We start from the raw sequence: 14,090 nt of genomic DNA, 5'->3' as shown, positions 1-14,090 counted from the left end.
CCCTGCTGGATCAGCCCTGTGGTCCATCTGTCCCAGCATCCCGTTTCACACAGTGGCCAGCCAGCTTCCCTGGAGGCTCAACAAACAAGGATAGAAAAGAGTCCAGTGGCACCTTTAAGACTAACCAACTTTACTGTAGCATAAGCTTTCGGGAATCACAGTTCTCTTTGTCAGATGCAAACAAGGATAGAGACTAAGGCCTTCCTCTGGCGTTGCTTCCTAGTATTGGGTTTTAGAAGTTTGGGGCCTCTGCATGTAGGTTTCCTTTAGTCACCATGACTAGTAGCCACTGAGGGTCTTCTCCTCCATGAATCTGTCGGTAATGCCTTTTTAAAGCTGTCTATACTTGTGGCCACCCTGATCTGGATAGCCCAGGTGAGCCTGATCTCGTCAGCTCTCAGAAGCTAAGCAGGGTTAGTGATTGGACGGGAGACTTCCAACGAAAGCCCAAGGGAGAAGAAGTTGTACAATATTTGTGTAAACAACTTTTTGCATCCCAGCGACACCTCCACTGCATTTGCTGCGTCATCTGTACAAGATGGCAGCTTTCCCCATCTCCTCTTGAAAGCAAGCTCAGTAAAAGAATAATAATTCATATGTCTGCTAATGTGGCATAAAGCTCTTAGCTGCTTAACAGCCTTCCTATTCTTTCCAGCGTTAGTTAGTGTCTCTGTTGGGTTTCAGGCCGCCTGGACACCATGCACAGCGCAACAAGATGGATGGCTACTGTATGTTCAACAACGTGGGCATTGCCGCTCAATACGCCCGGCAGAAGTTGGGGGTGGAGCGGTGAGTGACGTGGCCCTGAATCGCATCCTTGCGTTCTGGAGCAGGCCTCAAGCTTTTGCATTCCCAAGTGCAACGGTGCTCACTTGATGGCTCTTGAAGACCCACGCTCACAATTGCCATCAACCAAAAGAGTCACCTTTACTTCCATTCCTAGCATGAGGTCTGCATCTCAGGGAGGCTCAGAGCTTACTCAAGTGGTGGTTGTTTCAAGGCAGGAACCATCTATTGATCACAAGCCCCACTGGGCAAGTGCCTTGCTCACATACCTGAAACATGGGGTGGGTGCCATGTTGGAGAAGTGTGCTTGGAAGAGCCACAAGAGGTATTCCAGAGGACTAGATGGGGCTTCCAACCCACTGAATGAGTACCACTGACCGATGGAAGTGTCCAGAATTTGTGTTCTTCATTGTTGTTCCTTTGTTCCAAGGAGGGTCCTGGCAGTGGAACTGCCATAGCAGAATCTCCTGGTATCCACAGAGCTAGAGATTGATTATTCAAGATAAATTATTTACTCTGGTTAGCTGGTAAAGGGCTCCATGCCAGTTAACGATGTAGGAAATACACAAGCTGGTTGTACAGAGCTGGTAGGAGCGAGTAGGTGAAGTTGATCCTAAATTCTGGTTTTGGTATCTGTTGCTGCTGCTTTGAATGTCAAATAAAATGTCCATTTGTGTAGAATTTATGTTAATATACCTGAGAAGGATGGGAGCTGGAAACTTTCTCCTCCCCAATTTAAATCTCCCCTTGTTTCTCGATAGGTGGTGCTGTCTGTCAGTTTGTCTGTCAGCTGCCTTCCATTTTTAATATGGGGATGATAATATTGGCCTGCCCTCAAGGGCTGTGGTTTTAAACAGTATGTACAAAGCACTCCGGGGTCCGAACACCTGAAAAGTTGCTCTACAGTGCTAAGAGAACTGATCAGCTAGTCACAGCCAGTGAATATTTGGGCCCCTTTCTGGTCTTTAAATCTGTGGATTCCTCTTCCTACAACTCTGATTGCACTTCCATTTCACATTCTGGTGAAGGGCTTGCTAATTCCTGTATCGTGTTCGGCTGCTTCCCCATGTGCTCTAAAGGAATATTAATTGCTATGGATACCATTTTCTTTTACTCTTCTGCTTCTATTCCAACGGATCTGAGAGCTCGGGAGGCAGAATTCTGGGAAAGGGTTCCTTGTAGCATTTCAGCTCCCAGACATCCTTTGAGGGTTATCATGAATGATGGATGACCTTTTCTCTTTTCCAAATCTGAGTCGTATTAAGTCCCCCCCACCCAATGTTTTTGTTTTGTTTCCTTTCCAGGGTGCTTATTGTTGACTGGGATGTGCACCACGGACAAGGCACCCAGTACCTCTTTGAGGACAGTCCCAGGTGTGGAATGAAAGGGAGGGCTCCGAATAGGGTGGCATTGTGGGGGGTCGCAGAGAAGAGACAGCATTTCTCCTCATTGCTGTGACTTCTGTTTCCCAGTGTCCTTTATTTCTCTGTCCATCGCTATGAAGAAGGCAGCTTCTGGCCCCACCTTCCAGAATCCAACAGTCATGCTGTGGGCAGAGGCCGGGGAGAGGGGCACAACATCAATGTGCCCTGGAACCAGGTAGGAAAGCTCCGCGGGTGCAGTGGGCACTGAACCTTTGGAATTTCCCATGTATTGACTTGAAATTGGGGATTCGAGGAAGAGGAAGTGTTTAGTGGTTGATGGCCTGGGCTTGGATCTGGGTTCAAATCCTGGTTGCATAGCAGCCTTGGAGAATGTCACTAGGGAGATCTAGATCCTGAGCAAGTTCCCCCACCTCACCTTTCCAAGGATACCTCTTTGTTCTGCAGTTTGTGTGTGTATATCCCTCTATTCTTACTCCATCCTTTCTCTAAGAAGCAGCATGCTTCTGCCCCCTTCTTTTCCCCTCACAACAATCCTGTGATGTTGTCGGCTGAGACAGGGTTACTGACCCACAATCACACATTGATCTGCGTGAATGGCCAGGAGGGGGGAATTGATCCCCAGTCTTCCAGGTTTTAGTCTAAAACTCTAACCACTATACAAGATCAGTTGTCCCCTGAGGAGGAATTTCCTTTCCTTATGGAGGCACGTGTTCCTTCTTCTCTCAGCATCTGTGTGTGAGTTCGCATGAGCACTCACGTGTGTGTATTTTCAGTAAGTTCTTGTGGTCTCAGAGTCTCTCACGAGAGCTGAACTCGCTCTGTCATTCCTTCTAGATAGGAATGCGAGATGCTGACTACCTCGCCGCCTTTTTGCATATCCTCCTGCCCGTCGCCTTTGAGGTAAGAAGCACAGAATAGATGGGCCAGCGTTTTCCATTCCAAAGGGCATCTTTGTAGCCAACAGAACAAGATAAGTGTGGCCTAGTACTGTGTATGTTTGTTGTGGGGGAGATTGATGCCTCCCTTCTCCGCCTTCATCAGTTTGGGATGGACGGGAACGTAGATGACTTCAATTCCCTATACCCTTGAAGGCTTCTGAAACCCACTCTTCTTCTTCTTTATTTATTATTTATTTGTTCATATTTCTATTCCGCCCTCCCTGCGAGCGGGCTCAGGGCAGATCACTCATTAAAATACAATAAAATTCATTTCCATAAAACATTTAAAAACATCATTAAAATAAAAACATATTTCTAATTATGCCGTCAGCCTTACAAACTAAAACAGGATGGTGGACAGCCTTCACAGGGAGGGTTAGATTTTATACACCCCTTCTTGTTTCAGGCTGGTGGAGGCCCAGACCTCAGCCATGTGCCTGGTGGAACAGCTCTGTCTTACAGGCCTGGCGAAAAGATAGTAAATCTTGCTGGGCCCTGGTCTCAGTAGACAGGTGGGGGCCAGGACCGAGAAGGCCCTGGCTCTGGTTGAGGCTATGTGGGCCTCCTTGGGGCCAGGGACCACCATAACTGAGGGAAAAGGCTGCCAATAGGCAGTAGTTCGTACTTTAAAATGACTTGTGGTCGATGTGACTGAAGACCTGATCACTCATCCCTCCAGACTTGTGCCTGTGGTGAAATCAGGCCAAAGGTTTGGGCTTCCCCGTCCCCTGCATTCCTTTGCATTGAATGTAATGCTAGAACTGGAAGGCTGCACTTCTTGGAACACACCATTTCTCTGCCTCAGCGGTCCCACTCCCACTTTTGAGTGCAAGAGTAGTAATGATGGTCCCATGGTACTTTGTGTTAAGTTTTGTCTGTGGTCATTGGAGGCCTGAGGAAAGGCCAGCAGGCCCAGACCCATTCTTGATTTCACAAGTGTGTACAGGTTTGGAATAGTGATGAACGTTGTCTGAACAGGTTGCAGGAAGCCCAGTACAAAGAGCTTCCTGCAGGAGTGGGATTGCTACAGCGGTACCATCCCACTCCTGCCTCTCCAGCACAGGACACAGGTAGCTTTCCACATGTAGGGGCACACTTGCGTATGAAGCCTGTGTTATGAAACTCATGTGGCCAGGAGCTGTTCAGTCCGGTGTGATTTCCTGACCTTGTTCTTAGGTATCAGCAAAAATTCTTGATCACTACAATCTGTCCTGGCACATTTCTGATCAGGCTGTTATTCCCATAATACAAGGCTCTCTCAGCCCCGTAACTCTTCTTGCTCTGAGGGCCCATCTGGGAAGTTTTGGTTCTCAGGAGCCCACAGATGGCGAAGCAGAGGTAGTTGCTTGTGTGGGTGGTGGGGGGCATCTGGGCTAATGTTTTATGCTGTTTTTTTCCAGTTCCAGCCCCAGTTGGTCCTGGTTGCTGCTGGTTTTGACTCAGTAATCGGTGATCCCAAGGTACAAAACGTCTCTCTCCTGCTTGCAGGCTTGGTGCTGCCCTTCAGGTCTTGTTTTACACCAGCTATTTTCAGACTCTGACTTGCTGGAATTCTGGGCTCCAGCCAGCACCGTCAGGTCTCTCCTTCATCCTGTGCAAACACAATCTGTCACCTAAAGTGTGTCCCCCCCAACCCGATGGCTGCCTGTGGCAAGATTTCCGTTTTCCAAGAAAGAAAATCTTTCTGCTTGTCTTCTCAGCCAGGACACCCCCAGTAAGCTTCCATAGAGCTTCAGGACTCCTGGGGGGACACAGTTTGTGTAAAACTGCTGATTTATGATGGGATTCAGAGGTTACCTTGGAGGATGTTTTCCTATGACAAATCCAGACAAGAGCAAGTGTCCAGTGGCACCTATAAGACTAACAAAATTTGTGGTAGGTTATGAGCTTCCATGAGTATCTGAAGAAGTGAGATGTGACGCACGAAAGCTCACACCCTACCACAAATTTTGTTAGTCTTATAGGTGCCACTGGACTCTTGCTCTTTACTGCTACAGACATACTACCACGGCTACCCATCTTGAAGAAGTGAGCTGTGGCTCACGGACGCTCATACCCTACCACAAACGTTGTTAGTCTTCTAGGTGCTACTGGACTCTTGCTCTTTTCCACTGCAACAGACAGACTAACACGGCTACCCATCTTGATCTAAGTCCAGACAAGCTAGTTTATAGTGGAATAAAATGTCATTATTCTTTAAAGTATCACAAGACTCCTATTTTATTTTCCTGCCACTTAAGGCAGTACTGATAGCTGCCTAATTAATATGTAGCCTGGGTTGATTCTGCCCTCTCTCCCTGCTCATGGATCAGCCCGTAGAGCACTCAAGAAATGACTAGAAGGGGCCAGCTAGCAATTTAATTCCCTCCCACTCCCCTTATTATTTCTCTTCCGCTGACCGGGGCAGTGCTGTCAATGAACCATGTTGCATTTGGTTTATGCTCCCTGTTAATGCATTTTGCATACTGCATAATGCATTACATACCTGTGCCAGGAGAGTGGGAGCAACTGATAAAAAGTCTCGGGTGAATGGAGAAGTTGCCCACCTTTTCAAGATCACGGCTGCTGATTTCCCATATTTTCATTGTCCAGAGGCTCTGCCGTACAACAGCCAGTCAGCTCAGAAATTGCATGCATGAAACCTGCTAGCAGTTCCTGTCCTGGTGACCAAAGCTGGCCAGAGCTGCACATTTCAGATTTTCTCCTTTGTCTGGAGTGGTGTCTGGGGGCTAAATATGCTTTTCTGTGGGTCCTCAGCCGATCAGAATTGCGTTGGTCAACCTAACCAACTGCCTTGGCTAAGTGTTTGAGCAAACTTCATCTTGTTACAGTCTGGAACTGCTCTGTATTGAAAAGCAAGCATCCCCCAGTTTTTATATTTGCCCCACCCCCAAGTTGCACGGTAGTCCTATCATACTCATATTGCTGATCTGGGGGTCTGAGGCCAGGCATTAGAGCTTCTCCCTGCCTGTTGGAATGCTGGCAGCACCCTGCCTGAATGGTTTAATGTTATTATTTACTCAAAGCATTCAAATCCTGTCTTTCTACTTAAGGCACTGAACCATTAACAAAAAAAAAGCAGCTTAAAAAACTTTGTAAAACAAATGGAGAAGTTGCGTGCTGCGGAATTCAGCACCTCCTTTCCTCTTCTCATTAAAGTAAGGGGTCTAATCCTTCTGGCTGAAAGATAGCAATATGGTCTGCCCCAAACGAAGAGACCTTTCAGAGGCACCACTTCCTGAGGTTGGTTCCCTTAGAGGGAGAGGAAGCATGGGAGCCTTTGCTTTAATTGCAATTTTTATTTATCAAATTTATCAAAGACCTTTTTAGCTCACTTGTTACCTGTGATGGACTCGAGGCAGTTAACAACGATAGTTAAAAATACTAATTCACTCCCAGTGTTTTTTTTTAAACAAAAACACCAGCCACTTCCGGAATAAATACAACACAGCTAAGGAAAGGCTCTCTTAAACAGTTGTGCCTTACATGTGTGTAAGTTGCAATTAAGTCACAGCTTAGGGTGACCCCGATCCTTTTGAGCCTGAGGGCACATTTGGAGCTCAGACATAGTGTGATCAAAAAGAGTCCAGTAGCACCTTTAAGACTAACCAACTTTATTGTAGCATAAGCTTTTGAGAATCACAGTTCTCTTCACCAGATGCATCTAACTTCTCTGGATCTACAGACACAGTGTGGTGGGTGCACAACAAATGGCTGCCACAGGAGAGACAGCCAGCCACAAAATGGCTTTTACAGCTTAACCTTCAGTCACACAAGTGAAGATCCTTGTGCTGTGGAAGCAGTTCTACCAAAGCAATGTTTTTAAAAATCTGCACCGCCAATCAATATTAGAAGGCATGTTTGGCAAAAGCCCCACCTGGCCCCACCCACTTTCTACCAGAAAGGGTGTGGGCAGGCACAGTTGTGCCCACGGGCACCATGTTGGGGACCCCTGCCATAAGGTTTCAGAGGCAAAATGAACAGAGGTGGCTTGCTTTTGCCTGCCTCTGCATAGAAGCCCTGAGCTGCTTCATTGGTCTCCCATCCAAGTCCTAACCAGAGCTGTCCCGCTTAGCTTCCAAGATCTGACAGGATCGGGCTAGCCAGGGGCATCAAGGGCAGCTACATATCTATGTAAAATCAGCACTTAAAAGCAAACAAGAAGACAAAGTCACTGTGGGTATGGCAAATAAATAGAAAAGTCTTCACCTGCTGGTAGAAGATGATGATGGAGGGGGATAGACGGGTCTCTGGTTGCTGCACAGAAGGAGGTGGTGGCAGTGGGTGCTCTGCTATTCTCTGTCATTCATTCCGGCCATTGTCTGCAGTATGAAGAATGAGCAGCATGCACGCTCTGTTTCCTGACTGTTGGTTTTTCCCTTGGTTTTGAGTATTGGCATTTATATTTCCATTAGTGTTTAAAACTTTTGAGTTTTAACTCACCTGGAATGTTTTGGTCGAGCGTTTAGTGTAGAAAGCTTCTTATCTTTGGGGGGGGGATGCATAATGGTTGCACTGTTTTGAGCGTCCTTCTCCCCATCTCCCGTTCCACATCCTTCAAGCTGCTGCCACCGCTGCCATTTTGGTGAAAACTGGAGGTAGCTTGGCAAGGCTTGGGGGAGGGAGTGTCACTCACCCTCAGCATGGTGAGCCTCTTGAAGGTCCTCTGTTGCAGCCCTTGGGGGCCACGGTGGCACCAGGGAACCCAAACAGATGGCTTTGAATAGGGGGTTAGGTAGATTCAGGGAGGAGAGGTCCGTCAGCGGCTCCTAGCCATGGGCAATGAGGAAGCCTCCATCTGCAGAGGCAGTGAAACTCCCAGTGCTGGGAGGCAGTAGTGAGGGGAGGCCTTGGCCTCTATACTCTCTTTGTTTGGCCCTCCACGGCAACTGGTTGGCCGCTATGTAAAACAGGATGCTTGACTAGATGGACCACTGGCCTGATCCAGCAGGGTCTGCGTAGGTTCTCGCGTTCCAATTCATACCCACCTTTCATTTTAAAATATCTCCCCTTTCCCTAGTTTTCCTTGGCCAGAGAGCAGGATTTGAGTCCAGGGCACCTTGAGAGACTGATCAGATTTTCAGGATGTAAGCTTTCGAGCGTCAGAGCTCCCTTCTTCAGACACGAAGCTTTACACCCTGAAAAGCTCGTCAGTCTCTAAGGTGCCACTGGACTCGAATCCTGCAGTTCTGCTGCTGACCACCTAAAACTTTCCTTGGTCGAAAGAGTGAAAACGACTTTTCTTTGTGCACTTAGGGGGAGATGGCTGCTTCCCCAGGCTGCTTTGCTCACCTGACACATCTGCTGATGCCGCTGGCTGGAGGCAAGCTGATTCTGTCCCTGGAGGTGAGCAGTCCATAGTTTCCACCTCTTGGCTGCTGATTACCCCCCCTTCCCCCTGCAGCTCCTTCACAGATGCAGTGGAAGGACTGTGTAGTGTTTCTCCTCAGGGCGGGTACAATCTTCAGTCCTTGGCAGAGGGGACCTGTGCTGCCCTGAAGTCTCTTCTCGGAGATCCCTGCCCCCTGTTGGAACCTCCCCATGCCCCGTGTAGCAGGTGAGCGAGAGGATGTTATTGGGTGTTGGGGTGTTGCCATCTCCCCTTCTACCTTGTGCTCCAGTTGACTGATATTTTCCTCTCTGTCCCTTACGACAGTGGCCTCCGCTCGGTGTCTCAGGCTCTTGCAGCTCACTGCAAATACTGGAAGAATCTCCGGAGGATCAGTAAGTGTTCAGGAGCAGCTCCGTTTCTCTCCTGCCTCAATCTTGGCTCCTTAGCCCTCTTCCTATCCGACAGGCTGTACTTCCTTCCAGGAACTCTGGTTTTTGATAGGGAAATTTCTTTAATAGTATGCTGCTGCCATATGTATCAATGGCCAAATTAATTAAAGTATATAATAGACCAATAGCTGAATTTTAGGGAAAATGGAAGGATTTCTTTGACTACTTAAGCCAAAATTGAGATTAATTAAGGTAACTCAGTACAAAGAAGATAAAACACAGGATTAATCAAAACAGTTGATATTAAAGTTTGTATAACTAACCAAGGAGAGGGAAGGAGCGCTATTACACAATTAAGTTTTGTTATTATAAATTCTGATTGTATCTTTCTATTAGTTTAATCTAATTTCAAATGTAGTGCTTGTATAAGTTTTAATGCACTTTCTATTGTTATATCCTTTCTTTTAAAATAAAATTTCTAGACAAAAAAATAGACCTCTGCTGCCAATTATAAATTTCCCGTCTACCACTTACTCAAATATAATCCAAGACACCAACCACAGTGATACAGAGAAATATGAGTTTTATTGTTACACAGAACTCAGACGCATGAAGTTCCCGAGGCCTGATGCGAAATGAGCCACTTTATCCTTTTGCTTAAATGCTTTAATGCTAATTTGTTTACAGAACAAAATGAATCCAAAGATCAAAAAGGCTATTACAAACAGTTCACTTAGAATTCATCTTACAGAGAATGATGGCAGCATTACTTTGAGTGGCAAGATACAATCAAAATACTTAATACAAATAGAATCCTTTCTGGCTCCTTGTGGTAAGGCTGGGACATAAACAGTTCGCAATATGAAGTGTCCAAGGCTGAACGTGGGACCCTTATGCTAGGTAAAAATTGCTTATAGTTATGTATTTACAAAGTTGTGTGTGTCATACTGACCTGCAGCATAACAACAATAGACACAGAATGTGCTGCTTAGGTGTTTTCCATCACTTTCACATGCCAGGCAAAGTTCCTTGCTCACAAAACTAAAATGCTGGAGGTCTTTATTAAAAATCCCCTGACAGTTTCACTTCTTTCCTTACCACTCAGGTGCTGATTTGCCTCAGGAGGGTGAAGGAGATGCTGGTGTTGCGTTGTCTACAGCCAGCCCTCTTCCAGTGATGGAAATCCTACCCAAGCCAGTAACTGAACCAATGAGACCTCTGCCCCCTGCCCGCACTGGACTGGTCTATGATGAGAAGATGACGGAGCATTACAATATGTGGGACAGGTGAGGAGTAGTGTGGGGCAAAGCCAGGTAAGCTTCCGAGGAGGCTTGCATGTCTTTTTAAGGGCTGGAGGAGGAAGTCTCTGCTTCAGATTTCACCCCAGGTGTAAACTCCCTGGGCAGTATCTGGTAAACCACACAATTCTCAGCACAGGCTCTCACCAAGTCTGATGCATTGGGGACGGGTCATTTCGGAGAAAAAGAGCTGGAGGAACTCATTAGCATATGCCACACCTCTTGCCATCACCAGAAGTGTGTTATTGGTATAGCTGATTTGCATACGCCACATCCCCTGACATCACCTATTCTGGTTGTTTTGGATCCTGTCCTGGCCATTCAGGGCCGAAATAGGGCCCAAAATGACAAGAAAGGGCTGAAAATGGCTGAAAAGGGGCCCAAAATGGTCAGGATCGGGCTGCTGATGAGTTGGAGAGTGATCCACCACCCCTCAGAGGCCCAATCCAGGCTGTTTTGGCCCCAATCCAGGCTGAAACGGGCCCAAAATGGCTGAGAGATGGGCAGGCCACCTGACATGTGACCTCTTTGGGAAACTGCTGGAACTGCGTTCCTGTGCGTTCCCCCTCGAAATGAGCCCTGATTGGGGATAATAATACTGGTCAACTTCACAAGGTTGTAAAGAATGTAGAAATAAATTCTCTCCCGTGTTTTCCTTGATGATGCTGTGTTCTTCTGAGGCAGTTGGCAAAGAAGGGCCCGTAGCTCAGTGCTAGAAGAGCATCTGCTTTGCAAGGCCAAAACCATGTCTTGAGTCCCTAGCATCTCCGATATCAAGATTCTTCGCATCTACTGGAGCCCTTGGAGAGTGCCTGCCAGTCAGAGGAGGCAGGGCTGGGCTAGATGGACCCAGGGTCTGACTCCTATACGTGGCACCTTTGCATGTTCAGAGACAGGCTGCCTGCAGGCAGCCTCACCAAGCCTTTCCCCTGCTTCTGAAACTGGGGAAAGGATGAGCTTCTGGAGCCAGAGGAGGGTTTTTCAAAAAAAATAATGTGCCCCTTGCTGATAGCAAAGGTGTCTCAGAGAAGCTTTGAACAGGATGAAACAATTAAACCAGCCATATGCTGTAAAAACTCACAATCCTTTAAACGAAACAATCTCTTTACAATTGATGGCCTGGGCTCCAGGAATGTAGGGTGCTTTCCTGGAGGAAGAGTTACTGGTAAATCTGTAAGGGGTCTGCTAATGCATCCCCTCCTTTTTTCCCCTGCCAGTTGGCTGCAGTGGGTCACAGCTAGAGGTGGGCACGAACTGGGAAAATGGTGGTTCATTGCAGTTCATGGTTCGTTGTGTTTCACGAACCACGAATCGCCGTGAACATGCCCGGTTTGCGAACTGGTTCGTTTGGTTTGTCAGTTTGTCACTTCTTGGGATGCAGAAGGTCTGCAGAAAGACCCACCCCCCATTGCCTAGGTAACAGATTGATCGGCGCTAGGCTATCTGCAATGACAAACTGAAAAACAAACCGAACGAACCGCTCTAAAAATCATCGCGGTTTGTCAGAAATGAGCTCTGATGAACCACCGGTTCGCGAACCAAAAACCAGCCTGGTCCATGATGAATTTTGGTTCATATTTCGGTTCGTGCCCATCTCTAGTCACAGCCTGAGTTATGCCTGCATTAGAGTCCTGATTTCCTGCTTCCCTTACTGTGCAGCCTTCCTTCCTTCCTTCCTTCCTTCCTTCCTTCCTTCCTTCCTTCCTTCCTTCCTTCCTTCCTTCCTTCCTTCCTTCCTTCTTTCTTTCTTTCTTTCTTTCTTTCTTTCTTTCTTTCTTTCTTTCTTTCTTTCTTTCTTTCTTTCTTTCTTCCTTCCTTCCTTCCTTCCTTCCTTCCTTTCTCTCTCTCTCTCTCTCTCTCTCTCTCTGTCTGGGTGGCTGCTGTGTGGGTGGGATAGTTCTTCCTGGTCCTGTCCACTTGGTAGCCATTACCCCTGGGGTGGCTGTTTCTTTTAGCTATTGCGGAGGGTTTTTTTTTCCTTTTAAATCAGTGATTTAATAGTGTTGAATTCTCATGTGAACACACCTGAATCTTCCTTATACTGAATCACACCATCAGTCCATCGAAGTCAGTATTGTCTTCTCGGACTGGCAGCAGCTCTCCAGGGTCTTCGGTAGCCAACTTTCTTATCACCTGCTACCTGATACTTTTAAAATGGAGATACCGGGGATTGAACCTGGGACCTTCCGCATGCCAAGCAGGTGTTTTGCCACCGAGCTACAGCCCCTCCCCTTATGCCATTATACCAAAATATGTATCAGGTTCTCTGAGTTCCCAGCTTTCATTTTTAAAAAAGTATCTAGCCCCTTTCCTTGTGGAGATATATGAAAAAAAAACCTTGGAAATGGACTAGAGTCTTACTTAAAACATAATAATAAAGCTGAGACTTCAAAGAACCTGATACACACCTTGGTGTAATGGTATATTGATATAATGCTATTAAATCCCCAGTTTAGAAAACAAACTACCAGGGGAACCTGCTATATCAAGACCTCGTCACTGCTGTGCCGTATTAGCAGCTGCTTAAATGAATTTTTATAAATTTTCAATTTTTAAAGTGCAAGTGCTATAAACAAGGTTAGTGCAATACATTGAGTATAATAAATATAATAAATAGCTGACTCTTCATAAACTCAAACAAGCAATATAGCAGCAACGATTCATGTACAGTTTAAATACATTCTACTGGAACAACCGGGAACAATAAGGTTAGTGTCCATGTCCTGTCTCCGTTGTCGTTTCTTCCAACAATTGTCTTAAGATGTCTCCTCCAGATGGTAGAAAAGCCGCAGGGTTGAGACTGGCAAGGCGAACCTTTTCACCCTATCTGGGGCCGGCTGAAGCACAGATTTCACAAAAGGTGAAAAGGTTCGCCTTGCCAGTCTCAACCCTGCGGCTTTTCTACCATCTGGAGGAGACATCTTAAGACAATTGTTGGAAGAAACGACAACGGAGACAGGACATGGACACTAACCTTATTGTTCCCGGTTGTTCCAGTAGAATGTATTTAAACTGTACATGAATCGTTGCTGTTATATTGCTTGTTTGAGTTTATGAAGAGTCAGCTATTTATTATATTTATTATACTCAATGTATTGCACTAACCTTGTTTATAGCACTTGCACTTTAAAAATTAAATGAATTTTTATAAATTTTCAGGTGGATGATTGGTATTGTTGAATGCTTCCCGTGGGTTAGTCCCAACATTTTTGCTAGTTTCTAAGGAAGCAGCCATTCATTGATTTGTATTAGCAGCCGCAGCAGCAGCAGCAGCGAAACGACACCAGCTTGTCCCTCTGTAGAACAGAGCTTGTCCCTCTCTCTCACTCCCTCTTTTTCTGCAGCCAGCATCCAGAGCTGCCCCAGCGGGTCTCCAAGATCTTCCAGCGCCACGGCGAGTTACGTCTGACCGAGCGCTGCTGCCGCCTCCCAGCCAGACTTGCCTCTGAAGAGGAGTTGCAGATGTGTCACAGGTTTGCCGGGGAGGGGGCTACTAGAAACGGAAACTCTTCGTTTCTGTTCCTCTCTCTGGAAAGGGAGGTTAGGTTTGGCCACCTGGAAGGTGTTTGCACCTCCCCTTGTGCAGCAGGAAGGGCCAGATTTGCCTCAACTTCCTTCTTCCCAGCCCGGCATACGTAGAGGCAGTGAAGTCAACAGCCACCATGAAACCCCGTGACCTGCACCGCCAAGGCAGCCAGTACAATTCCATCTACATCTGTGCCAGCTCCTACGAGTGTGCCCGACTGGCAGCGGGTTCTGCATTCAGTGCAGTAGAAGCAGTGCTTTCTGGGAAGGTGAGCAACGGGACCTTTTAGGGGCAGGGAGACCAGTCCAGAAGGCCCTTCACTTTGCCATCGGATCCTTTTGCTCTGGGAGCATCAAAACAGGGCCAGTTCTTAAAGTGGACTTTCTCGTATGTTTTTCAAACTGCACACACCCTCTTCTCTAGGGTGGGGCTACAG

The 14,090-nt window shown here is 46.8% G+C and overlaps 1 protein-coding gene across 3 annotated transcripts in view; it reads left to right on the top strand.

Annotated features, from left to right (window-relative positions):
- HDAC6 (histone deacetylase 6) overlaps positions 1 to 14,090 on the top strand; it is a 41,661-nt gene that overhangs the window by 11,993 nt on the left and 15,578 nt on the right. For all 3 annotated transcript variants that reach the window (XM_055003486.1, XM_055003483.1, XM_055003485.1), the window contains exons 9-19: positions 685 to 789; positions 2,091 to 2,159; positions 2,259 to 2,385; positions 3,006 to 3,071; positions 4,510 to 4,569; positions 8,366 to 8,455; positions 8,560 to 8,666; positions 8,766 to 8,833; positions 9,936 to 10,116; positions 13,473 to 13,601; positions 13,754 to 13,922. In XM_055003486.1, coding sequence (XP_054859461.1) covers positions 685 to 789; positions 2,091 to 2,159; positions 2,259 to 2,385; positions 3,006 to 3,071; positions 4,510 to 4,569; positions 8,366 to 8,455; positions 8,560 to 8,666; positions 8,766 to 8,833; positions 9,936 to 10,116; positions 13,473 to 13,601; positions 13,754 to 13,922 — 1,171 coding nt within the window. The remainder of the gene's footprint in view (positions 1 to 684; positions 790 to 2,090; positions 2,160 to 2,258; positions 2,386 to 3,005; positions 3,072 to 4,509; positions 4,570 to 8,365; positions 8,456 to 8,559; positions 8,667 to 8,765; positions 8,834 to 9,935; positions 10,117 to 13,472; positions 13,602 to 13,753; positions 13,923 to 14,090) is intronic.

The sequence above is a fragment of the Eublepharis macularius genome, chromosome 19 (genome assembly GCF_028583425.1).
Source record: "Eublepharis macularius isolate TG4126 chromosome 19, MPM_Emac_v1.0, whole genome shotgun sequence".
In the NCBI taxonomy this organism is placed as follows: domain Eukaryota; kingdom Metazoa; phylum Chordata; class Lepidosauria; order Squamata; family Eublepharidae; genus Eublepharis; species Eublepharis macularius.
This window is presented reverse-complemented; position numbering and strand designations above follow the sequence as displayed.